This window comes from Taudactylus pleione, unplaced genomic scaffold, assembly GCF_031769625.1.
Source record: "Taudactylus pleione unplaced genomic scaffold, aTauple2 ptg000173l, whole genome shotgun sequence".
In the NCBI taxonomy this organism is placed as follows: Eukaryota; Metazoa; Chordata; class Amphibia; order Anura; family Myobatrachidae; genus Taudactylus; species Taudactylus pleione.
Window position 1 is genome coordinate 3,804,951 of NW_028284575.1, and position 27,657 is coordinate 3,832,607.

Below are 27,657 nucleotides of genomic sequence, written 5' to 3' on the forward strand. Positions count from 1 at the left end.
CTGCTCACACGCAGCACTCACTTATAGGGCACACTCATATACATTCACTGCTCACACGCAGCACTCACTTATAGGGCACACTCATATACATTCACTGCTCACACACAGCACTCACTTATAGAGCACACTCATATACATTCACTGCTCACACACAGCACTCACTTATAGGGCACACTCATATACATTCACTGCTCACACACAGCACTCACTTATAGAGCACACTCATATACAATCACTGCTCACACACAGCACTCACTTATAGAGCACACTCATATACATTCACTGCTCACACACAGCACTCACTTATAGAGCACACTCATATACATTCACGGCTCACACACAGCACTCACTTATAGAGCACACTCATATACAATCACTGCTCACACACAGCACTCACTTATAGAGCACACTCATATACAATCACTGCTCACACGCAGCACTCACTTATAGAGCACACTCATATACAATCACTGCTCACACACAGCACTCACTTATAGGGCACACTCATATACAATCACTGCTCACACACAGCACTCACTTATAGAGCACACTCATATACATTCACTGCTCACACGCAGCACTCACTTATAGGGCACACTCATATACAATCACTGCTCACACACAGCACTCACTTATAGGGCACACTCATATACAATCACTGCTCACACACAGCACTCACTTATAGGGCACACTCATATACATTCACTGCTCACACACAGCACTCACTTATAGAGCACACTCATATACATTCACTGCTCACACGCAGCACTCACTTATAGGGCACACTCATATACATTCACTGCTCACACACAGCACTCACTTATAGAGCACACTCATATACATTCACTGCTCACACACAGCACTCACTTATAGAGCACACTCATATACATTCACTGCTCACACACAGCACTCACTTATAGAGCACACTCATATACAATCACTGCTCACACACAGCACTCACTTATAGGGCACACTCATATACATTCACTGCTCACACACAGCACTCACTTATAGAGCACACTCATATACAATCACTGCTCACACACAGCACTCACTTATAGAGCACACTCATATACATTCACTGCTCACACACAGCACTCACTTATAGAGCACACTCATATACATTCACTGCTCACACACAGCACTCACTTAAAAGGCACACTCATACATTCACTGCTCACACACAGCACTCACTTATAGGGCACACTCATATACATTCACTGCTCACACACAGCATTCACTTATAGAGCACACTCATACATTCACTGCTCACACACAGCACTCACTTATAGAGCACACTCATACATTCACTGCTCACACACAGCACTCACTTATAGAGCACACTCATATACATTCACTGCTCACACGCAGCACTCACTTATAGAGAGCACACTCATACATTCACTCCTCACACAGCACTCACTTATAGAGCACACTCATATACATTCACTGCTCACACACAGCACTCACTTATAGAGCACACTCATATACATTCACTGCTCACACACAGCACTCACTTATAGAGCACACTCATATACATTCACTGCTCACACACAGCACTCACTTATAGAGCACACTCATATACATTCACTGCTCACACACAGCACTCACTTATAGAGCACACTCATATACAATCACTGCTCACACACAGCACTCACTTATAGAGCACACTCATATACATTCACTGCTCACACACAGCACTCACTTATAGAGCACACTCATATACATTCACTGCTCACACACAGCACTCACTTATAGAGCACACTCATATACATTCACTGCTCACACGCAGCACTCACTTAGAGAGCACACTCATATACCTTCACTGCTCACACGCAGCACTCACTTATAGAGCACACTCATATACATTCACTGCTCACACACAGCACTCACTTATAGAGCACACTCATATACATTCACTGCTCACACACAGCACTCACTTATAGAGCACACTCATATACAATCACTGCTCACACACAGCACTCACTTATAGGGCACACTCATATACATTCACTGCTCACACACAGCACTCACTTATAGAGCACACTCATATACAATCACTGCTCACACACAGCACTCACTTATAGAGCACACTCATATACATTCACTGCTCACACACAGCACTCACTTATAGAGCACACTCATATACATTCACTGCTCACACACAGCACTCACTTAAAAGGCACACTCATACATTCACTGCTCACACACAGCACTCACTTATAGGGCACACTCATATACATTCACTGCTCACACACAGCATTCACTTATAGAGCACACTCATACATTCACTGCTCACACACAGCACTCACTTATAGAGCACACTCATACATTCACTGCTCACACACAGCACTCACTTATAGAGCACACTCATATACATTCACTGCTCACACGCAGCACTCACTTATAGAGAGCACACTCATACATTCACTCCTCACACAGCACTCACTTATAGAGCACACTCATATACATTCACTGCTCACACACAGCACTCACTTATAGAGCACACTCATATACATTCACTGCTCACACACAGCACTCACTTATAGAGCACACTCATATACATTCACTGCTCACACACAGCACTCACTTATAGAGCACACTCATATACATTCACTGCTCACACACAGCACTCACTTATAGAGCACACTCATATACAATCACTGCTCACACACAGCACTCACTTATAGAGCACACTCATATACATTCACTGCTCACACACAGCACTCACTTATAGAGCACACTCATATACATTCACTGCTCACACACAGCACTCACTTATAGAGCACACTCATATACATTCACTGCTCACACGCAGCACTCACTTAGAGAGCACACTCATATACCTTCACTGCTCACACGCAGCACTCACTTAGAGAGCACACTCATATACAATCACTGCTCACACACAGCACTCACTTATAGAGCACACTCATACAATCACTGCTCACACGCAGCACTCACTTATAGGGCACATTCATATACATTCACTGCTCACACACAGCACTCACTTATAGAGCACACTCATATACAATCACTGCTCACACACAGCACTCACTTATAGAGCACACTCATATACATTCACTGCTCACACACAGCACTCACCTATAGAGCACACTCATATACATTCACTGCTCACACACAGCACTCACTTATAGAGCACACTCATATACATTCACTGCTCACACACAGCACTCACTTATAGAGCACACTCATATACATTCACTGCTCACACACAGCACTCACTTATAGAGCACACTCATATACAATTACTGCTCACACACAGCACTCACTTATAGAGCACACTCATATACATTCACTGCTCACACACAGCACTCACTTATAGAGCACACTCATATACATTCACTGCTCACACACAGCACTCACTTATAGAGCACACTCATATACATTCACTGCTCACACACAGCACTCACTTATAGAGCACACTCATATACATTCACTGCTCACACACAGCACTCACTTATAGAGCACACTCATATACAATCACTGCTCACACACAGCACTCACTTATAGAGCACACTCATATACATTCACTGCTCACACACAGCACTCACTTATAGAGCACACTCATATACATTCACTGCTCACACACAGCACTCACTTATAGAGCACACTCATATACAATCACTGCTCACACACAGCACTCACTTATAGAGCACACTCATATACATTCACTGCTCACACACAGCACTCACTTATAGAGCACACTCATATACAATCACTGCTCACACACAGCACTCACTTATAGAGCACACTCATATACAATCACTGCTCACACACAGCACTCACTTATAGAGCACACTCATTAGCCTGTTTTGCTCACATGTAGCCGCGTGTCATCGCTGATTGTAAGGTAAGGGCCGCATTTTATTTGACTCACTTATGAAGAACTTCTCTGACATGACAGATGGAGCTGGGGACAGTGTAACTGGCTGCAAATTATCTTGCTGACGGCATGAAAATTGAGAGAAAAATGATTGTTGTCACAGAAGAACTTTCAACCTATCGATCACGAGCGAGCGCTTTAATAGAAGGTCACAGAGGTTCCTGGAGTGTCAGCTTCTAGGTCACTATTCATGGACTGCAAAGAGATTGAAAGTGAAGTGAGAAGATTTAGCTTACCCTCGTAAAGCCAGTCGGCGAGTCCGTTGTAAATTATCCCCTCTTTTCCAGACGATGTCAGCCTTAAAGAGCTGCTCTTCACATCCGGCCGATAATAAATGTTATTCTCAAAGATGAAGACCTAGAAGGAAGTTATCATATTATTTAACATGCATAAGACAAATGGAAATACTCACCAAACTGACTTATAATATTATTATTATTATTATTATTAATAATAATACTAAAATACATTTATGGTCATTTGCGAATTGCTATAGACCAAAACCGCAGCACAAATGTTCTCTAGTTATTTAACTTGTTTCCTTTCAATAAGTGCGCATAGATTAGTGTCTGTCGGGGTCTTGCTGTGTAATGCACAGGCGAGGTCCCATTTTGCAGGATGGGATTAGGGGGGTCATTCAGACCCGGTCGTTAGCGCCGATGCGCTCTGAACGGGTCGATGGCCCCCCACAGAGCATGCGTACGACGGCGCCTTTGTGCGCATGCATGAGACCCGCTACGACCGACAGCGGCGGTCGTAGCGGGTCTCGATCCAAAGGGGGCAAGCTGTCGATGTTGATTGACAGCTCACCCCGTTTGGAAGGTGGGCCGGGGGGGTGGCAGCCCAAACGGAGGCGTCCCCATGGGAACGCCTACCGTTTGGGGGCTCAGACAGAGCCAGAAGCTCTCCGGGGCTTACGACAAGGGAGACCCTACCCTAGGGTCTCGTCGTAAGCCCCGATAGTCGCGATGGTCTCTGACCATCGCGACCATCACCGAGGGGTCGTTAGAGCTGTGGGTGTTAACCCACAGCCTAACGACCGCAACAGAGGCGGCCGGGTCAGGATGCAAGTGGCCGCCCAGTTTCTGAGCGACCGCTTGCACCCTCCGACCGCCTCTGAATGAGGCCCTAGGAGTGGAGGGGGCACATTTAGTGGGCTCTACAGAGGGATCACAGACTTTCTGTCCTCATAAGTGAATGTGAATGGTGTGGCCGCAGGTTTAGTCTCATTCCTACGCTTGTAATGGGTGCTTGTTGTGCTTTGCTGTAGGTCAGTTCCTGTTTAGGCCGACTGCGAGCAATGTACTGTACGGATCACCTTCATCCACTCAGTGCTATTATCATGTAGTTAAATGGTTAAACACTACAAGCTGTCTCTTGCAGTGAACGTGCGTGACTCATCAGCCACAATATCATCACCAGGGACGTGCAGTCAGGATAGGCAAGGGAGGCAGAGCCTCCCCTGTCATACTTCTGAGATTTGATATAAAAATGATTAGAATAATACAAAGAAGATATATATAACTTATAAACATCATCTTTGTTTATTGTAATCATGTTTATAGTTAACACTCGCCAGCTTTGTGGAGCTCCCTGGGACTGCAGGGAGACGAGAGATGAGGCAGCAACAGCTCAGCCTTGCTTCTGTATAGTCAGACACTACTTGCAGAGCAGGTGGTGGGGCCACACCACGGGCAGTAAGCTGCACAGAATGTGAGCTAATGGAGGCATGCCTCTGAATATGGGAGGCGTGCGTTGAGCACTGATGGACAGCTTGGATGTGTCATGTGAGCAGGAAGAGCACTGCAGTGTTTAGAGATCGGAGCTCAGTCAGCAGCAGCAAGAGAAGACAGTGATGCAGGAAAGAGAATTCAATGGATACTGATGATTAGTGTAGTGAGAGGAGAGTTAGAGTGAGTAGGGGGTGAGACAGGCTTACAGCACTCGGACCCATCTCCATGTGTGCCTCCCCAGCCATTGACCTCACCGCACGCCACTGAACATCACATGTCAATAGTGCCTGACTTGCCACATGTATGAGTCACCAGACTTAATGGTCAACCCAATCAGACTGCAGGTGCAAGACTTTTTAACTTGGCTCTATAAAAGGATCTGCATTTGCAAGACTGTCAATGTGTTATTGGAGCATCACAGTGCTGTTCAGTACTGTATTTCAAGAGAGTTTACTACCTTATAATATTGACTGCTATTTCTCTTCTATCACCTGTATCCTGTTATCTTCAAAAAAACCTACTCTGGTTTAGAATCAACATGTGGACTAACCTCCTTGTTCACATCTGCTACACACCTACCAACTTGTAGGCATCTGCCAATAAGAGCTGCTTCCTCCCAATAAGAAGATAACTGAGGACAAACTGAGCAGTATATAAAACAGAAGAGTGTAAATGAATGAAGGATGAAGGCGATGGTAATACAGTTGTCATAGTATGAACTTTCATCTACCAACCTGTAACACTAGAGGCTGATTGCTTACTGTACAGCATCTCACTCACTACATTATATATCACCCACCATAATATATACTATATATCACTCACTACACTATATATCACTTACTACACTATATATCACCCACCATACATCACCCTCCATACTACACATATCACCCACAATACTGCATATCATCAACCATACCACAGATATCCCCCATAATTCATATACCACCTACTATACTATATATCACCCACCCTAGTTTATGTATCACCCACAATACTGTATATCACCCACCATACTGCATATCATCGACCACACCACATATATCACCCATCATAATTCATATGACCCACTATACTATATATCACCCACCCTACTGTATATATCACCCACTAGAGTACATACATCACCGACCATACTACATATCATCAACCATACCACAGATATCCCCATCATAATTCATATATCACCTACTATACTATATATCACCCACCCTAGTTTATGTATCACCCACAATACTGTATATCACCCACCATACTGCATATCATCGACCACACCACATATATCACCCATCATAATTCATATGACCCACTATACTATATATCACCCACCCTACTGTATATATCACCCACTAGAGTACATACATCACCAACCATACTACATATCATCAACCATACCACAGATATCCCCATCATAATTCATATATCACCTACTATACTATATATCACCCACCCTAGTTTATGTATCACCCACAATACTGTATATCACCCACCATACTGCATATCATCGACCACACCACATATATCACCCATCATAATTCATATGACCCACTATACTATATATCACCCACCCTACTGTATATATCACCCACTAGAGTACATACATCACCAACCATACTACATATCATCAACCATACCACAGATATCCCCCATCATAATTCATATACCACCTACTATACTATATATCACCCACCCTAGTTTATGTATCACCCACAATACTGTATATCACCCACCATACTGCATATCATTGACCACACCACATATATCACCCATCATAATTCATATGACCCACTATACTATATATCACCCACCCTACTGTATATATCACCCACTAAAGTACATACATCACCGACCATACTACATATCATCAACCATACCACAGATATCCCCATCATAATTCATATATCACCTACTATACTATATATCACCCACCCTAGTTTATGTATCACCCACAATACTGTATATCACCCACCATACTGCATATCATCGACCACACCACATATATCACCCATCATAATTCATATGACCCACTATACTATATATCACCCACCCTACTGTATATATCACCCACTAGAGTACATACATCACCGACCATACTACATATCATCAACCATACCACAGATATCCCCATCATAATTCATATATCACCTACTATACTATATATCACCCACCCTAGTTTATGTATCACCCACAATACTGTATATCACCCACCATACTGCATATCATCGACCACACCACATATATCACCCATCATAATTCATATGACCCACTATACTATATATCACCCACCCTACTGTATATATCACCCACTAGAGTACATACATCACCAACCATACTACATATCATCAACCATACCACAGATATCCCCCATCATAATTCATATACCACCTACTATACTATATATCACCCACCCTAGTTTATGTATCACCCACAATACTGTATATCACCCACCATACTGCATATCATTGACCACACCACATATATCACCCATCATAATTCATATGACCCACTATACTATATATCACCCACCCTACTGTATATATCACCCACTAGAGTACATACATCACCGACCATACTACATATCATCAACCATACCACAGATATCCCCATCATAATTCATATGCCACCTACTGTACTATGTATCACCCACCCTACTGTATGTATCACCCACCCTACTACAAACATCACCCACCATACTGCATTTATCACCGACCATACTGCATATCATTAACCATACCACAGATATCACCCATCATAATTCATATATGACCCACTATACTATATATCACATAACCCACCATACTGCATATATCACCAACCATACTGCACATCAACTATACCACAGATATCACCCATCATAATTCATTTACCACCTACTATACTATATATCACCCACCCTAGTGTATGTATCACCCACCATACTGCATATCATCAACCATACTACATATATCACCCATCATAATTCATATACCACCTACTATACTATATATCACCCACCATACTACATATATCACCCATCATAATTCATATACCACCTACTATACTATATATCACCTACCCTAGTGTATGTATCACCCACCAAACTACATATCATCAACCATACTATAGATTTCACCCATCTAAGTGGGCAATTCAATAAGATGGGAGTTTGCAAAAATGAACTTGCCCCATGAAACTTGCATACATCGCGAGATGCAGGACTCTAATAGAAAAGGTCATTCATGGGACTTGCAGCAATGTTGTATGTTTTTTTCTGCAACAGCGACTTTGCAGAAGTGCATGAAAAAGTGGGTGAAATCATCCTGGACCTCCAAAATAGTAACCGGATAGTATAGAAGGCTGTTTGTGGCCATAAACAAAGTGTTGGGGGCTCTTAAAATGTGTCACAAGGATGATTTTTTAATTTTTTTTTTTTTTTATGGAAAAATGATAGCCAGCAAGTGTATTCCGCAAATTAAGGTCTTTACAGAATTTTGGGGGACAGTGTGCATACAAGTTTGTAACATATTGGGAAAAAAAAAATAACTTTTAGATCCAAGTTCAGAAACCAAATTCCCATTAATATACCTCCACATACCTGTCCCACATCATTTAACCCGTTTTTCAGTTTTTTAGTGAAAATCACCTGAAACATTACATCTTAATTGGCTAAATTACACTATATTATTTAAACACCTTCAAGTGCAAGATTATTCGTTGGAGGGGGGGGGGTTCTGCACTGGGTCCCGATATTATTAATCTTTAAAATAAAAACTTTTCCTATACATGCCTGGGGAGGTGCGCACAAAAATATATGCCAGTTTGCTGGGAACATGCAATGCAAATTTGAAGTTGAATTGTAAATGGAAATTGCAGTGCGAATTTGCTGTGAATACATCTCGCGGGACCCCATAATGTTTAGAACATCTACTATACTATATATCACCCAACACCATACCTTACATACAGTAGGCTTCGCATACTATCCATTTAAACCGGGACACCCATGAATTATACCCCTTTTCCACTAAAATTCCGGGTCTGACCTGGAGTTGGAACAGGGTTCCTATCCGGATCAGACCCGGAATTTAGCCGGCGCCGGCTAGGTATATTCCCGAGTCGGCGCCGCTCACACCGCAGTCGGGTAGGCATAGACCCGGCTTGAAAGTGGACGCTTGGAGATGACGTCATCTCCAAACGCCACTGAAGCCGGACCACTTCGGCCGGCTTGCGGCGCACTGCAGGTCATCAAGACCCGGAGTGCGACGTACACACAGCAGGGTTTCAAGGGTTACTCCGGCGATCCAACCCTCACCCCTTTTACACCAAGGAGTTGCCCGGGTTAACCCTTCAATAACCCGGGTTTTAGCTCCGGTGTGAAAGGGGTATTACACCAGTTTTGTGGCTGATTAAAACCAGGTAAAATGCAAGCTTGAAGTCAGACAGCCACAGAAGAACCTGTGTAATTCACAGTTTAAAAGGGTTAAGCTGAATACACACACAACGATTTTTTGAACGATTATCATTAAACGCTATAGTTTAACGATAATCGTTTGAAAAAATCGTTCAATTTCTGAGTCAAACGATGAACGATAATCGTTCATGCGCATTCAAGTTTGTAGTTTGTAGTTCATTCAGACTTGTCAACTCAACGATTTTCATTAAGGGAATATGCAAAAATCGTTTGTAGTTCAAAAAAATCGTTCATTACACTTTAAAAAATCTGACAGAAAATCGTTCATAAAATCGTTCATAAAATCATTGGTAACAAAATCGTTGTGTGTGTATGCAGCTTTAGTACGGGAATCCTAACTATACAGTATGTATCGATCACCCACTAAACTGTATTTATCACCTATCATTAGGGGTGTGCACCGGCCACTTTTCGTGTTTTGTGTTTTGGTTTTGGATCTGGATCTTTCTTCGTGTTTTGGATCTGGATTGGTTTTGCCAAAACCACCCTTCCGTGTTTTGGGTTCCGGGTTTTGTGTTTTGGATCTGTATTTTTTTTTTAAAAAGCATAAAAACAGCTAAAATCACAGAATTTGTGTGTTTTTCTGCTCCTATGCTATTATTAACCTCAATAACCTTAATTTCCACTCATTTCCAGTCTATTCTGAACACCTCACACCTCACAATAGTGTTTTTATGTCCAAAAGGCTGCACCGAGGTAGCTGGATGACTATGCTAAGAGATAAGAGTGGGCGGCACAAACACGTGGTCCATCTAGGAGTGACACTGCAGTGGCAGACAGGATGGCAGTTTGAAAAACTAGGCCCCAAACAGTACATAATGTAAAGAAAAAAAAGAGGTGCGAAATCGAATTGTCCTTGGGCCCTCCCACCCACCCTTATGTTGTATAAACAGGACATGCACACTTTAACAAACCAATCATTTCAGCGCCAGGGTCTGCCACACGACTGTGGCTGAAATGATTGGTTCGTTTGGGCCCCCACAAAACAAGCTGGCAATTAATCTGTCCCTGCACAAACTGGCTCTACGGAGGCAAGATGTCGTCCTCATCCTCCTCATCCACCGATTCCTCACCCTCTTCAGTGTTGTGTACATCCTCATCCTCACAGAGTATTAATTCTTCCCCGCTGGAATCCACAACCACAGGTCCCTCTGTACGTTCTGGAGGCTGGTCTCCCCGGAAGAGTTGATAATTCATTTTATGAACATCATCTTCTCCACATTTTGTGGAAGCAACCTCCTACGCCTTTCGCTGACAAGGTTCCCGGCTGCACTAAACACTCTTTCGGAGTACACACTGGAGGGGGGGCAACTCAGGTAAAATAGAGCCAGTTTGTACAGGGACCTCCAAATTGCCTCTTTTTCCTGCCAGTACAGGTACGGACTGTCTGACATGCCTACTTGGATGCTGTCACCGATGTAATCCTTTAACAGACAGACGCATGCTTGTCGCTGCTGCTTTGAGGATGCAGGTGCGGCTACAGCCCACACAATTCACAAAGACAGAAAAAAAAGAAGAATTTTTTATTTTTTGTGGAGCGCACTTTGAGGGTTACACCACCCTTTAACAGACAGACGCACGCTTGTCGCTGCTGCTTTGAGGATGCAGGTGCGGCTACTGCGCATACATTTCACACACAAACACAGAAAAAAAGATTATTTTATTTTGTTGGAGCGCACTTTGGGGGTTACACCACCCTTTAACAGACAGACGCACGCTTGTCGCTGCTGCTTTGAGGACAGTATCATATGCAGTGACAGTAGACTTGTCAGAAATTGTTGGCACATCCTTCAGTCCGGACCAGATGTCCAAACCGGCCCTTGACTTATGACACAGGCGCACGCTTGGCGCTGCTACTGTGTTGATGCATGTGCAGCTACATCGCACACAAGTCACAAACACAGAAAAAAAAATTTTTTTTATTTTTTGGAGCACTTTGGGGGTTACACCACCCTTTAACAGACTTATGGGACACAGGCGCACGCTTGGCACTGCTGCTTTGTTGATGCACGTGCAGCTACAGTGCACACAATTCACAAAGACAGAAAAAAAAGATTTTTTTATTGTTTGTGGAGCGCACTTTGAGGGTTACACCACCCTTTAACAGACAGACGCACCCTTGTCGCTGCTGCTTTGAGGATGCAAGTGCGGCTACAGCCCACACAATTCACAAAGACAGAAAAAAAAAGAATTTTTTTATTGTTTGTGGAGCGCACTTTGAGGGTTACACCACCCTTTAACAGACAGATGCACGCTTGTCGCTACTGCTTTGAGGATGCAGGTGGAATCTAGACGGGATTTGGAACCGGGGACACACTACCTCCATCAATTGTCTAAATCCCACTGCACTAATGGCGGATACCGGACACACGTCTAACACCAACATAGCAGTCAAGGTCTCAGTTATACGTTTTGCTTCAGGATGACTGCTGTCGTACTTCATCCTCCTCGCTAGGGACTGTTGGAGGGTCAATTGTTTAGTAAAAGTAGTGGTGTTCCTACTTCCTCTCTGGGATGATGAACAACTCCCAGCAGCAGCAACAGCACTAGGAGGAAGTGGTTCTTGATCTTTCCCTATTTTATTTTTATCGGAGAAAGTTTGGTCCTCCATTTATGTTATATTGATATATACGTGCGGCTAAGGCGCACACAAACGCAGAAAATATTTTTTTATTTTTGCTGGAGAGTAGTGCACTTTGTGGGTTACACCACCCTTTAAGAAATCAGCCAGCCGGCCCTTTACTTATGGGACACAGGCGCACGCTTGGCGCTGCTCCTTTGTTGATGCACGTGCAGCCACAGTGCACACAATTCACAAACACAGAAAAAAAATTTTTATTTTATTTGGAGTGCCCTTTGGGGGTTACAGCACCCTTTAGCGGTCAATCCAGCCGGCCCTTTATTTATGGGACACAGGTGCATGCTTGGCACTACTTTGTTGATGCACGTGCGGCTACTGCGCACACAATTCACAAACACAAAAAAAGATATATTTTTATTTTGTGTGGAGTGCCCTTTGGGGGTTACAGCACCCTTTAGCGGTCAATCCAGCCGGTCCTTTATTTATGGGACACAGGCGCACGCTTGGCACTACTTTGTTGATGCACGTGCGGCTACTGCGCACACAATTCACAAACACAGAAAATATTTTTTTATTTTGTTTGGAGTGTACTTTGGGGGTTACAGCACCCTTTAACGGACAAGCCAGCCGGCCCTTTAATTATGACACAGGTGCACGCTTGGCACTACTTTGTTGATGCACGTGCGGCTACTGCGCACACAATTCACAAACACAGAAAATATTTTTTTTTTTTGGTTTGGAGTGTACTTTGGGGGTTACAGCACCCTTTAACGGTCAAGCCAGCCGGCCCTTTACTTATGACACAGGCGCACGCTTGGCACTACTTTGTTGATGCACGTGCGGCTACTGCGCACACAATTCACAAACACAGAAAATATTTTTTTTTTGGATTTGGACTGGAGTGTACTTTGGGGGTTACAGCACCCTTTAACAGTCAAGCCAGCCGGCCCTTTACTTATGACACAGGCGCACGCTTGGCACTACTTTGTTGATGCACGTGCGGCTACTGCGCACACAATTCACAAACACAGAAAATATATATTTTTTTGGTTTGGACTGGAGTGTACTTTGGGGGTTACAGCACCCTTTAACGGTCAAGCCAGCCGGCCCTTTACTTATGACACAGGCGCACGCTTGGCACTACTTTGTTGATGCACGTGCGGCTACTGCGCACACAATTCACAAACACAGAAAATAATTTTTTTTTTGGTTTGGACTGGAGTGTACTTTGGGGGTTACAGCACCCTTTAACGGTCAAGCCAGCCGGCCCTTTACTTATGACACAGGCGCACGCTTGGCACTACTTTGTTGATGCACGTGCGGCTACTGCGCACACAATTCACAAACACAGAAAATAATTTTTTTTTTGGTTTGGACTGGAGTGTACTTTGGGGGTTACAGCACCCTTTAACGGTCAAGCCAGCCGGCCCTTTACTTATGACACAGGCGCACGCTTGGCACTACTTTGTTGATGCACGTGCGGCTACTGCGCACACAATTCACAAACACAGAAAATATTTTTTTCTTTTGTTTGAAGTGTACTTTGGGGGTTACAGTACCCTTTAACGGTCAAGCCAGCCGGTCCTTTACTTATGACACAGGCGCACACTTGGCACTACTTTGTTGATGCACGTGCGGCTACTGCGCACACAATTCACAAACACAGAAAATATTTTATTTTTTTTTTGCACTTGGGGGGAGCACCCCTGATGGACAGAGCACCCCCTGGACAACACTACAGCACCCCTTTAGGACTGGGACTCTGCACAGGACTTTGGAGTGGACACAGCCCCTATGGACAACTGACTGCACAACACAGTCCAGCCAGCCCCTCTGGACTTTGGAGGAGTGGACACAGCCCCTATGGACAACAGCAGCACAGCACAACACAGCCAGCCCCTATGGACTTTGGAGGAGTGGACACAGCCCCTATGGACAACAGCAGCACAGCACAACCAGCCCCTATGGACTTTGGAGGAGTGGACACAGCCCTTATGGACAACAGCAGCACAGCACAACACTACACTGCACTACACTACACTACACAGCCCAGCCAGCCCTAACTACCACCCTCCCTCTTCACTGTCCACAGCCGAGTGAGAAAATGGCGCCGACGCGGGTACCTTATATAGGATCCAAAACCCGCGAGACCCGGAAGGCGGGATGATGATGTTTTGCCTCGATTTCAGATCCGAGTCAGGCGGGAAAAGTCGAGCCTGACTCGGATCGGCCTCGGATCGGGGGGGCTCGGGGGGGTTCGGATTTCAGAAATCCGAACCCGCTCACCCCTACCTATCATACAGTAATTTTCATGCATCATACAAATGCACCCACCATATTGTATGTATCACCCTCTATGCTGTACTGTATATAGAACCCACCACACTGTATAAAGCCACAATAAGAGTAACATTCCTTTCCATAGAAGCTCCTTTCCCCCAAATACACGGTGATCGCATTGTCTACAGTTTCAGGACAGACTTTAATACACTGTTTCCAAGCACTATTCAATTACCAGCTGAAGCTTCCAGTGCACAGAGTCGGCCAGCTAATGACGCTCTCGTCTGCATCATGGCTGATTGCAATTAGCGCAGATTACCCAGATTCCTTTCCAGTGTTTTGGCAGATAATTGAAAATCTCTCCGGTAGCCCAGGCACCAGGCATTGTGTGCGGCTGAGTTAGTATTCTCAGCTCTCGGCCTAATGATTCCTAACCTCTCAGTCATGACGATAAGAAAATAAATTGAAAAAGGCACCAGGTGTAACGCGCATGAGCCTCCTATCTGCCAGGAAGTGCCTGACATATTTTGTGTAGCCAAGAATCCTCATCAGCCGGCTCCAGAGAAGCAGCCGAGCTCGTCCATCCAGCAACACATTGTGTTGTATAATTCCCACCCCGTTATGGCATTTTATATCCTCGCTACATAAGGAATCATCTCTCTGCCCGTCCACCTGGCCTGCTTGGAATGTCATCCCAAATCTCCCACCTTTCACCACTTGACAGATTGCTAAAGTGAGGAACATGGTATTTACAGAGAATATGAATCTCTCTTCTAGAAGTCTATGATTTAAATAAATGCTAATACAAAATGAAAGGTCAGAAATGGAAAATGTTGAGTTACAATAAAGTTATGTACTTAGGGGGGGAATTCAATTCAATTCAATAGCGGGAGCTATTCAATATACCGTGCTGTTTGGGCGCGCTAAGGATTTCTTCTCGCACCCCCCTGGGGATGCGAGAAGAAATCCGGCCAAAGTGCCGGGCGCAGCTGTTTTTCTGCTTAGCGCGGTGCTAACAGCCGTGCGCCCGGCACTTTGGTCAGAAAATACCGGTTAACGCGCCTTAGCACCCTTGTTAAGGCGCGATAAACGGCATTCTCCGACCACACAGCGCACTGAATTGAATGGCTCGCTCCCGGCGCTATTCAATTCGCATTGAATTGAATCACCCCCTGGGCATCTCCTCAGTTGGGCAGGAGACACATTGCTCATTTATAGGGGTCTATGGGCCCGATTCAGACCCGATCGCTAATCCGTGGACGCACGCTATGGGCGATTGTTGCCCATCTGTGCATGCATATGCGACAAAATACGCATGCGCGAACAAGTCACTGCGTCCGGGAATCGTGCGCTCGTAGTACACAGACTGGACGCTACTTTGATTGACAGAATGTGCCATTTGTGGGTGGTAACAGGGGAAGGTGCTTGTGAAAGGAGGAGTGGTACTGCGAACGCTGGCGTGTCTGGGCGTCAAAACTGAGTTTTACGGGTGTGCATACTTAGCATGGAAGCGTCCTTGTCACTTGGTTGTATTTCAGCCTGCAGTGATCGCAGTGCTTGTGGTGGGGTAGGGTCTACCTCAAGCTCTGCGTGCTGCTCCGATGGCTCTTGATGGTTCTGATTAATCATACACTTCCTGGAGATGACGTGCGTTAAGAAAGAAAAGTGGGCGTCTTTAGACCGGCGTGCGTTCGCTCTGCCGTCGCTCTCTAAGACATAGAGCGCGTCCTACCACCAGACAGTGCGATCGCGGAATTTGTATACCCGGCCCCTTTTGGCTGCGAGAGAGCGCAGCTAAGCGCCCGGGTCTGAATCACCTCCTATGTACTAAGCCAAAGTGAGAGATAAAGTACCGACCAATCAGCTCCTTACTGTCATGTCACAGGCTATGTTTGAAAAATGACAGGAGCTGATTGATTGGTACTTTATCTCTCTCCACGGCTAACTGTACAGACCTCATAGTACTTTCTGCCATATAGGGCATCATTCAGCGGCGAGCACAAATCCAGTTACAACTGTGATTCCGTACACAGCAGTTCTGCAAAAATATGCAATTGACGCAGCCGCCAGCCCTCGGCAGCGTTTCCGATCTGCCGCTCGCGTACAAGGTCGCACCGCTGGTCGCACATTGGCCATGGCATTGATCCTCTGTGGTTCTGGGAGAGAAAGGTATGAAAAGTGCGCAACCCGAAATATGCTGGTGATCATCGGCATGAAGTAGATAAATGGTTGTTCAGAGATACGAGTGATACAATAATTGTCAGGAATGACCATGTACCCGGCGTGAATGACAGGAGGAGCAGCGGGTTGTCAGCCTCTGTAAAAGAAACAACAATACTGGAGCAGAGGGAGGGCGATTGGGCTAGTAGAAACCCCATAGGGGGCAGTTAATATCTATCTGCCCGGTGGTGCACAGAGGTTTAGGGGCAGTGGGGTCACAAGTGGGGTGCAGGCTACACTCGCCGGGGACCCGGGAATTACTAAAACGCCCCTGCCTGTTAGACCATGCCTGGAAGGCCACGCCCTCTTTTGCTGGTGCGCGGCTTCGCCCCCCCCCCCCCCCCCCCCGATTGGTTGCAGTGGGCACCAACTCCACTTCTAAAAACCCGAACTTTAGTAAATATACCCTTTACACTCTATAGGCTAATAGTAGTTTAATACAGTACATGAGATTAATTACCACACAATGCATACTGCTCCAGCCAGGTTACAAGAGTTCAAAGTGCTCGGTGGGCTGTATGATCCAGTCACACAGCGATGTTGGCCTGGGGTCATCTGGCAGGAGATATCTGTGATACTAGTGTATGGGGACAGCGGGCCATTCCGGGAGAGGAAGGTAAGCAGGAGATATCTGTGATGCTAGTGTATGGGGACAGCGGGCCATTCCGGGGGAGGAAGGTAAGCAGGAGATATCTGTGATACTAGTGTATGGGGACAGCAGGCCATTCCGGGAGAGGAAGGTAAGCAGGAGATATCTGTGATACTAGTGTATGAGGACAGCGGGCCATTCCGGGAGAGGAAGGTAAGCAGGAGATATCTGTGATACTAGTGTATGGGGACAGCGGCCATTCCGGGAGAGGAAGGTAAGCAGGAGATATCTGTGATACTAGTGTATGGGGACAGTGGGCCATTCCGGGAGAGGAAGGTAAGCAGGAGATATCTGTGATACTAGTGTATGTGAACAGCGGGCCATTCCGGGAGAGGAAGGTAATCAGGAGATATCTGTGATACTAGTGTATGGGGACAGCGGGCCATTCCAGGAGAGAAGGTAAGCATGAGATATCTGTGATACTAGTGTATGGGGACAGTGGGCCATTCTGGGAGAGGCAGGTAAGTAGGAGATATCTGTGATACTAGTGTATGGAGACAGCGGGACATTCCACAAAGGAAGGTAAGTTGGAGATATCTGTGATACTAGTGTATGGGGACAGCAGGCCATTCCACAAAGGAAGGTAAGCAGGAGATATCTGTGATACTAGTGTATGGGGACAGCGGGCCATTCTGGGAGAGGCAGGTAAGTAGGAGATATCTGTGATACTAGTGTATGGGGACAGCGGGACATTCCAGGAGAGAAAGGTAAGCAGGAGATATCTGTGATACTAGTGTATGGGGACAGCGGGTCATTCCGGGAGAGGAAGGTAAGTAGGAGATATCTGTGATACTAGTGTATGGAGACAGCGGACCATTCAGGGAGAGAAAGGTAAGCAGGAGATATCTGTGATAATAGTGTATGGGGACAGCGGGCCATTCCGGGAGAGGAAGGTAAGCAGGAGATATCTGTGATACTAGTGTATGGGGACAGCGGGCCATTCCAGGAGAGAAAGGTAAGCAGGAGATATCTGTGATACTAGTGTATGGGGAGAGCGGGCCATTCCGTCAGAGGCAGGTAAGCAGGAGATATCTGTGATACTAGTGTATGGGGACAGCGGGCCATTCCGGGAGAGGAAGGTAAGCAGGAGATATCTATGATAATAGTGTATGGGGACAGCGGGCCATTCCGCCAGAGGAAGGTAAGTAGGAGATATCTGTGATACTAGTGTATGGGGACAACGGGCCATTCCGGGAGAGGAAGGTAAGTAGGAGATATCTCTGATACTAGTGTATGGGAACATCGGGCCATTCCGCCAGAGGAAGGTAAGTAGGAGATATCTGTGATACTAGTGTATGGGGACAGCTGGCCATTCCGGGAGATAAAGGTAAGCAGGAGATATCTGTGATACTAGTGCATGGGGACAGCGGGCCATTCCGGGAGAGAAAGATAAGTAGGAGATATCTGTGATACTAGTGTATGGGAACAGCGGGCCATTCCGGGAGAGAAAGGTAAGTAGAAGATATCTGTGATACTAGTGTATGGGGACAGCGGGCCATTCCGGGAGAGATAGGTAAATAGGAGATATCTGTGATACTAGTGTATGGGGACAGTGGGCCATTCCACCAGAGGAAGGTAAGCAGGAGATATCTGTGATACTAGTGTATGGGGACAGCGGGCCATTCCACCAGAGGAAGGTAAGTAGGAGGTATCTGTGATACTAGTGTATGGGGACAGCGGGCCATTCTGGGAGAGGAAGGTAAGTAGGAGATATCTGTGATACTAGTGTATGGGGACAGCGGGCTATTCAGGGAGAGGAAGGTAAGTAGGAGATATCTGTGATACTAGTGTATGGGGACAGCGGGCCATTCCGGGAGAGGAAAATAAGTAGGAGATATCTGTGATATCTCCTGCATTACCTTATTGATGAATGGCATGGACACTTAGAGGTATATTTTAGGGGTGAGCGGGTTCGGATTTCTGAAATCCGAACCCCCCCGAGCCCCCCCGATCCGAGTCCGATCCGAGTCAGGCTCGACTTTTCCCGCCTGACTCGGATCTGACATCGAGGCAAAATGTCATCATCCCGCCTTCCGAGTCTCGCGGGTTTTGGATCCTATATAAGGTACCCGCGTCGGCGCCATTTTCTCACTCGGCTGTGGACAGTGAAGAGGGAGGGTGGGAGTTAGTGCTGTGTAGTGTAGTGTAGTGTAGTGCTGCTGTTGTCCACTACTTCAAAGTCCATAGGGGCTGGCTGTGTTGTGCTGTGCTGCTGTTGTTAATAGGGGCTGTGTCCACTACTTCAAAGTCCATAGGGGCTGGCTGGACTGTGTTGTGCAGTCAGTTCCAAAGTCCTGTGCAGTGTCCCAGTCCTAAAGGGGTGCTGTAGTGTTGTCCAGGGGGTGCTCTGTCCATCAGGGGTGCTCCCCCCAAGTGCTAAAAAAATAATATATTTTCTGTGTTTGTGAATTGTGTGCGCAGTAGCCGCACGTGCATCAACAAAGTAGTGCCAAGCGTGCGCCTGTGTCATAAGTAAAGGGCCGGCTGGCTTGACCGTTAAGGGTGCTGTAACCCCCGAAAGTACACTCCAGTCCAAACCAAAAAAAAAAATATTTTCTGTGTTTGTGAATTGTGTGCGCAGTAGCCGCACGTGCATCAACAAAGTAGTGCCAAGCGTGCGCCTGTGTCATAAGTAAAGGGCCGGCTGGCTTGACCGTTAAGGGTGCTGTAACCCCCGAAAGTACACTCCAGTCCAAACCTAAAAAAAAATTATTTTCTGTGTTTGTGAATTGTGTGCGCAGTAGCCGCACGTGCATCAACAAAGTAGTGCCAAGCGTGCGCCTGTGTCATAAGTAAAGGGCCGGCTGGCTTGACCGTTAAAGGGTGCTGTAACCCCCGAAAGTACACTCCAGTCCAAACCAAAAAAAAATTATTTTCTGTGTTTGTTAATTGTGTGCGCAGTAGCCGCACGTGCATCAACAAAGTAGTGCCAAGCGTGCGCCTGTGTCATAAGTAAAGGGCCGGCTGGCTTGACCGTTAAGGGTGCTGTAACCCCCGAAAGTACACTCCAGTCCAAACCTAAAAAAAAATTATTTTCTGTGTTTGTGAATTGTGTGCGCAGTAGCCGCACGTGCATCAACAAAGTAGTGCCAAGAGTGCCCCTGTGTCATAAGTAAAGGGCCGGCTGGCTTGACCGTTAAAGGGTGCTGTAACCCCCGAAAGTACACTCCAGTCCAAACCAAAAAAAAATTATTTTCTGTGTTTGTGAATTGTGTGCGCAGTAGCCGCACGTGCATCAACAAAGTAGTGCCAAGCGTGCGCCTGTGTCATAAGTAAAGGGCCGGCTGGCTTGACCGTTAAAGGGTGCTGTAACCCCCGAAAGTACACTCCAGTCCAAACCTAAAAAAAAATTATTTTCTGTGTTTGTGAATTGTGTGCGCAGTAGCCGCACGTGCATCAACAAAGTAGTGCCAAGAGTGCGCCTGTGTCATAAGTAAAGGGCCGGCTGGCTTGACCGTTAAAGGGTGCTGTAACCCCCGAAAGTACACTTCAGTCCAAACCAAAAAAAAATTATTTTCTGTGTTTGTGAATTGTGTGCGCAGTAGCCGCACGTGCATCAACAAAGTAGTGCCAAGCGTGCGCCTGTGTCATAAGTAAAGGGCCGGCTGGCTTGACCGTTAAAGGGTGCTGTAACCCCTGAAAGTACACTCCAGTCCAAACCAAAAAAAAATTATTTTCTGTGTTTGTGAATTGTGTGCGCAGTAGCCGCACGTGCATCAACAAAGTATTGCCAAGCGTGCGCCTGTGTCATAAGTAAAGGGCCGGCTGGCTTGACCGTTAAGGGTGCTGTAACTCCCGAAAGTACACTCCAGTCCAAACCAAAAAAAAAATTATTTTCTGTGTTTGTGAATTGTGTGCGCAGTAGCCGCACGTGCATCAACAAAGTAGTGCCAAGCGTGCGCCTGTGTCATAAGTAAAGGGCCGGCTGGCTTGACCGTTAAGGGTGCTGTAACCCCCGAAAGTACACTCCAGTCCAAACCCAAAAAAAAATTATTTTCTGTGTTTGTGAATTGTGTGCGCAGTAGCCGCACGTGCATCAACAAAGTAGTGCCAAGCGTGCGCCTGTGTCATAAGTAAAGGGCCGGCTGGCTTGACCGTTAAGGGTGCTGTAACCCCCGAAAGTACACTCCAGTCCAAACCTAAAAAAAAATTATTTTCTGTGTTTGTGAATTGTGTGCGCAGTAGCCGCACGTGCATCAACAAAGTAGTGCCAAGCGTGCGCCTGTGTCATAAGTAAAGGGCCGGCTGGCTTGACCGTTAAAGGGTGCTGTAACCCCCGAAAGTACACTCCAGTCCAAACCAAAAAAAAATTATTTTCTGTGTTTGTGAATTGTGTGCGCAGTAGCCGCACGTGCATCAACAAAGTAGTGCCAAGCGTGCGCCTGTGTCATAAGTAAAGGGCCGGCTGGCTTGACCGTTAAAGGGTGCTGTAACCCCCAAAGTACACTCCAGTCCAAACCAAAAAAAAATTATTTTCTGTGTTTGTGAATTGTGTGCGCAGTAGCCGCACGTGCATCAACAAAGTAGTGCCAAGAGTGCGCCTGTGTCATAAGTAAAGGGCCGGCTGGCTTGACCGTTAAAGGGTGCTGTAACCCACAAAGTACACTCCAGTCCGAACCAAAAAAAAATTTATTTTCTGTGTTTAGCCGCACGTATATATCAAATCGATATAACATAAATGGAGGACCAAACTTTCTCCGATAAAAATAAAATAGAGAAAGATCAAGAACCACTTCCTCCTAGTGCTGAAGCTGCTGCCACTAGTCATGACATAGACGATAACATGCCATCAACGTCGTCTGCCAAGGCCGATGCCCAATGTCATAGTAGAGGGCACATACAATCCCAAATGGCAAAGTTCAGGAAAATGACCTTGAAAAAGACATTTAAATCAGCTGAAGAGAAACGTAAACTTGCCAATATGCCATTTACGACACGGAGTGGCAAGGAACGGCTAAGGTCGATCCCTAGTATGTTCATGACTAGTGGTTCAGCTTCACATGACGATGGAAGCACTCCTCCCACTAAAAAAATCAAAAGAGTTAAGCTGGCAAAAGCACAGCGAAGAACTGTGCTTTCTAAGAAGATATCACAAATCCCCAAAGAGAGTCCAAGTGTGGTGGTGGTTGCGATGCCTGACCTTCCCAGCACTGGACGGGAAGAGGTGGCTCTTTCCACCATTTGCACGCCCCCTGCAAGTGCTGAAAGGAGCACCCACAGTCCACTTGCTGATATGCAAATTGAAGATGTCACTGTTGAAGTACAACAGGATGAGGATACTGGTGTAGCTGGCGCTGAGGAGGAAGTTGGCGAGGAGGATTCTGATGGTGATGTGGTTTGTTTAAATCAGGCTCCGGGGGAGACAGTTGTTGTCCGTGGGATGAAAAAGCCCATCACGGTCATGCCTGGGCAGAAGACCAAACATTCCACCTCTTTGGTCTGGCAATATTTCTATCCAAATCCGGACAACAACTGTCTTGCCATATGTACCATATGTAAAGGTGAAATAAGTAGGGGTAGGGACGTCAACCACCTAGGAACATCCTCCCTTATACGGCACCTGCAGCGCGTTCATAAAAAGTTACTGTCAAGTTCAGAAACTTTGGCTCAGACCGTAAGCAGTCCAGGGACACCTAAATCCCGTTGTCCTGTTGTATCCAAGCGCCTGCAAACCACACCGTCAACTCCCTCCTCGTCAATTTCCTCCTTAGTCAGGATCGGAAGTAGTCCTGCAGGCCATATCACTGGCATGACTGACTCTCCTATCCGGGATTCCTCCGGAGGATCCTGCATTGCTACGCCTACTGCTGCCGCTGCTGCTGTTGCTGCTGCTGCTGGGAGTCGTTCATCATCCCAGAGAGGAAGTAGGAACACCACTACTTTTACTAAACAATTGACCCTCCAACAGTCCTTAGCGAGGAGGATGAAGTACGACAGCAGTCATCCTGAAGCAAAACGTATAACTGAGGCCTTGACTGCTATGTTGGTGTTAGACGTGCGTCCGGTATCCGCCATTAGTGCAGTGGGATTTAGACAATTGATGGAGGTAGTGTGTCCCCGGTTCCAAATCCCGTCTAGATTCCACTTCACTAGGCAGGCGATACCGAGACTGTACAGAAACGTCAGAAAAAGTGTCCTCAGTGTCCTGAAAAATGCCGTTGTACACAATGTCCACTTAACCACGGACATGTGGACAAGTGGAACAGGGCAGACTAAGGACTATATGACTGTGACAGCCCACTGGGTAGATGTATCACCTTACGCAGCAACAGCAGCAGCGTCACCAGTAGCAGCATCTCAGAAACGCCAGCTCGTTACAAGGCAGGCTACGCTGTGTATCACCGGTTTCAGTAAGAGGCACACCGCCGACAACCTCTTAGAGAAACTGAGGGAAATCATCGCCCAGTGGCTTACCCCACTTAGACTCTCCTGGGGATTTGTGATATCTGACAACGCCACCAATATTGTGCGGGCATTACATGTGGGCAAATTCCAGCACGTCCCATGTTTTGCTCACACAATAAACTTGGTGGTGCAGAATTTTCTGAAAAGCGACAGGGGCGTGCAGGAGACGCTTTGGGTGGCCCGAAAAATTTCTGGCCACTTTCGCCATTCAGCGACTGCGTGCCGAAGACTGGAGCGCCAGCAAACACTCTTGAACCTGCCCCGCCATCACCTGAAGCAAGAGGTTGTGACGCGGTGGAACTCAACCCTCTATATGCTTCAGAGGATGGAGGAGCAGCAAAAGGCCATACAAGCCTATACATCCACCTATGACATAGGCAAAGGAGGGGGTATGCACCTGACTCAAGCGCAGTGGAGAATGATTTCCGTGTTGTGCAAGGTTCTTCAGCCCTTCGAACTTGCCACACGTGAAGTCAGTTCAGACACTGCCAGCTTGAGTCAGGTCATTCCCCTCATCAGGCTTTTGCAGAAGCAGCTGGAGAAAGTGAAGGAGGAGCTAAGACGGAGCGATTCCGCTCGGCATGTGGGACTTGTGGATGAAGCCCTTCATTCGCTTTGCCAGGATTCCAGGGTGGTCAATCTGTTGAAATCAGACCACTACATTTTGGCCACCGTGCTCGATCCTAGGTTTAAAGCCTATGTGGTGTCTCTCTTTCCGGCCGACACAAGCCTGCAGAGGTGCAAAGACCTGCTGGTGAACACACTGTCAGCTGAAGCGGAACGTGACACGTCAACGGCTCCTTCTTCATTTTCTCCCGCAACTGGGGCTGCCAGGAAAAAACTTAGGTATCCTAAGCAACCCGCTGGCGGTGATGCAGGGCAGGCAGGACCAAGTTTGGACATCTGGTCCGGACTGAAGGACCTGGCAACAATTTCTGACATGTCTACTGTCACTGCATATGATACTGTCACCATTGACAGAATGGTGGAGGATTACATCGGTGACAGCATCCAAGTAGGCATGTCAGACAGTCCATACCTGTACTGGCAGGAAAAAGAGGCAATTTGGAGGCCCCTGTACAAACTGGCTCTATTTTACCTGAGTTGCCCCCCCTCCAGTGTGTACTCCGAAAGAGTGTTTAGTGCAGCCGGGAACCTTGTCAGCGAAAGGCGTAGGAGGTTGCTTCCACAGAATGTGGAGAAGATGATGTTCATCAAAATGAATTATCAGCTCTTCCAGGGAGACCAGCCTCCAGAAGGTACAGAGGGACCTGTGGTGGTGGATTCAAGTGGGGACGAGTTAATACTTTGTGAGGATGAGGATGTACACACTGAAGAGGGTGAGGAATCGGTGGATGAGGAGGATGAGGATGACATCTTGCCTCCGTAGAGCCAGTTTGTGCAGGGACACATTAATTGCCAGCTTGTTTTGTGGGGGCCCAAACGAACCAATCATTTCAGCCACAGTTGTGTGGCAGACCCTGGCGCTGAAATGATTGATTTGTTAAAGTGTGCATGTCCTGTTTATACAACATAAGGGTGGGTGGGAGGGCCCAAGGACAATTCCATCTTGCACCTCTTTTTTTCTTTGCATTATGTACAGTTTGGGGCCTAGTTTTTCTAACTGCCATCCTGCCTGCCACTGCAGTGTCACTCCTAGATGGGTCACGTGTTTGTGCCGCCCACTCGTGTCGCTTAGCATAGTCATCCAGCTACCTCGGTGCAACCTTTTGGACATAAAAACACTATTGTGAGGTGTGAGGTGTTCAGAATAGACTGGAAATGAGTGGAAATTAAGGTTATTGAGGTTAATAATAGCATAGGAGCAGAAAAACCTACAAATTCTGTGATTTTAGCTGTTTTTATGCTTTTTTTCAAAAAAATACAGATCCAAAACACAAAACCCAGAACCCAAAACACGGAAGGGTGGTTTTGGCAAAACCAATCCAGATCCAAAACACGAAGAAAGATCCAGATCCAAAACCAAAACACAAAACACGAAAAGTGGCCGGTGCACACCCCTAGTATATTTATTAAAGTGCAGGTTTTTAGAAGTGGAGCTGTTGCCCATAGCAACCAATCAGATTCGTCTTAACATTTATCTAGCACCTTCTAGAAGATAATAGCTAGAATCTGATTGGTTGCTATGGGCAACATTTTCACTTCTAAAAACCCGCACTTTAGACAATATACCCCTTAATTTCTACAATTGCAGGGGAAAATGTTCATTCATCTAAGAAACTGAGAGATCCTCTCTTTTGTTCACAGAGAGCTGCAGAACATTCTCCGGTTCTAGGACTCTACTTATAAAACAGAACCAGCATCATTTGCCAGTGCAGACTTTGGAGGCTGTATTGGGAGGCCGGGCTGTGCGGTGGTTGGTGCTGGAGCCAGGTAGGTGAGCAGGACAGGTAAGAGTGTCTGGGCATGATTCAGAGATGTACGTTCATCCGATGGTGAACGTACATCTCAGAGTTGATGGGTCCGCGTCTGCATGATTGACATGCTGCAGGATTTGGGGGGCAGAGCGTGCCTGGTCACCATTCCCGGAAGCGAGGGCATCTCACCCCCCATTTTGCTGGAGGGTCGAGGCCAGGGTCTGCGTCGGCGGACTCAGATTCCTGGCCTCCTAAGCTTCAGCTCCCACACCCTGACCAAAGGAGCAACCATCGTGACCATCAGTTCGATGGATGCAATGGTGGTCCCAGCCTGTAACGTCGGTCACAGTGCTGGTATCGCAAATGCAGCAAGGAGGTGTCTGCATTTGCATATGAGATGGACGGACTTGCACAGCCGCTTGTATCAGGCCCTCTGTTTGATAGAGCGGCTGAAAAACGCACATTTGGAAAATATGACATGCATATGTTACATATAGGAGTTATGTGCAAGGCACCAGTGTGAAACCACGTTATGTAGCCTTGTGTTAAACTAGTCACAGACAGTTTCCTAGCAATGAATCGGTAGCCACAGGCAACTATAACATCAAAGGGATTTCTGCTGAATCTCATCATACTGTAAAATCGTAGCAAAAGATTTTCCTTTGAGGAATGAACCATTCGTAATGAATTTTACAGGAAATAAGCGACGTGTAAACATTAGGAAGATGAGCTTCAATCATAACATAGTCATAAAAAAAACTAAAATTTGCTGCAATTGAATCATCCCGCAATAACATTTGGTGCACGGAACATGTCTGAACAGTGCGATTTGGCTGAGAACAAACATAAGAAAATATTGAATTGCCGCTTGGCATAATGCATTGAAGGGTTTGAGCGTTGAGTAGAATAAATTACATTATGCAAAGGCTGCCGCTGCCTACTCTACCTGGCTGATTATCGACGATCTAGAACAATTATTATTGCAGAGCTGCTAACATTTACATATAGATTCCAGGGACGAATTGCGGCTGAGAAGGTTCCTTTATATGAA

The 27,657-nt window shown here is 46.2% G+C and overlaps 1 protein-coding gene across 1 annotated transcript in view; it reads right to left on the reverse strand.

Annotated features, from left to right (window-relative positions):
- Positions 1–27,657, reverse strand: part of DPP10 (dipeptidyl peptidase like 10) — a 450,217-nt gene that overhangs the window by 98,500 nt on the left and 324,060 nt on the right. Inside the window, exon 8 of the mRNA XM_088475553.1 lies at positions 4,144–4,264. Coding sequence (XP_088331679.1) covers positions 4,144–4,264 — 121 coding nt within the window. The remainder of the gene's footprint in view (positions 1–4,143; positions 4,265–27,657) is intronic.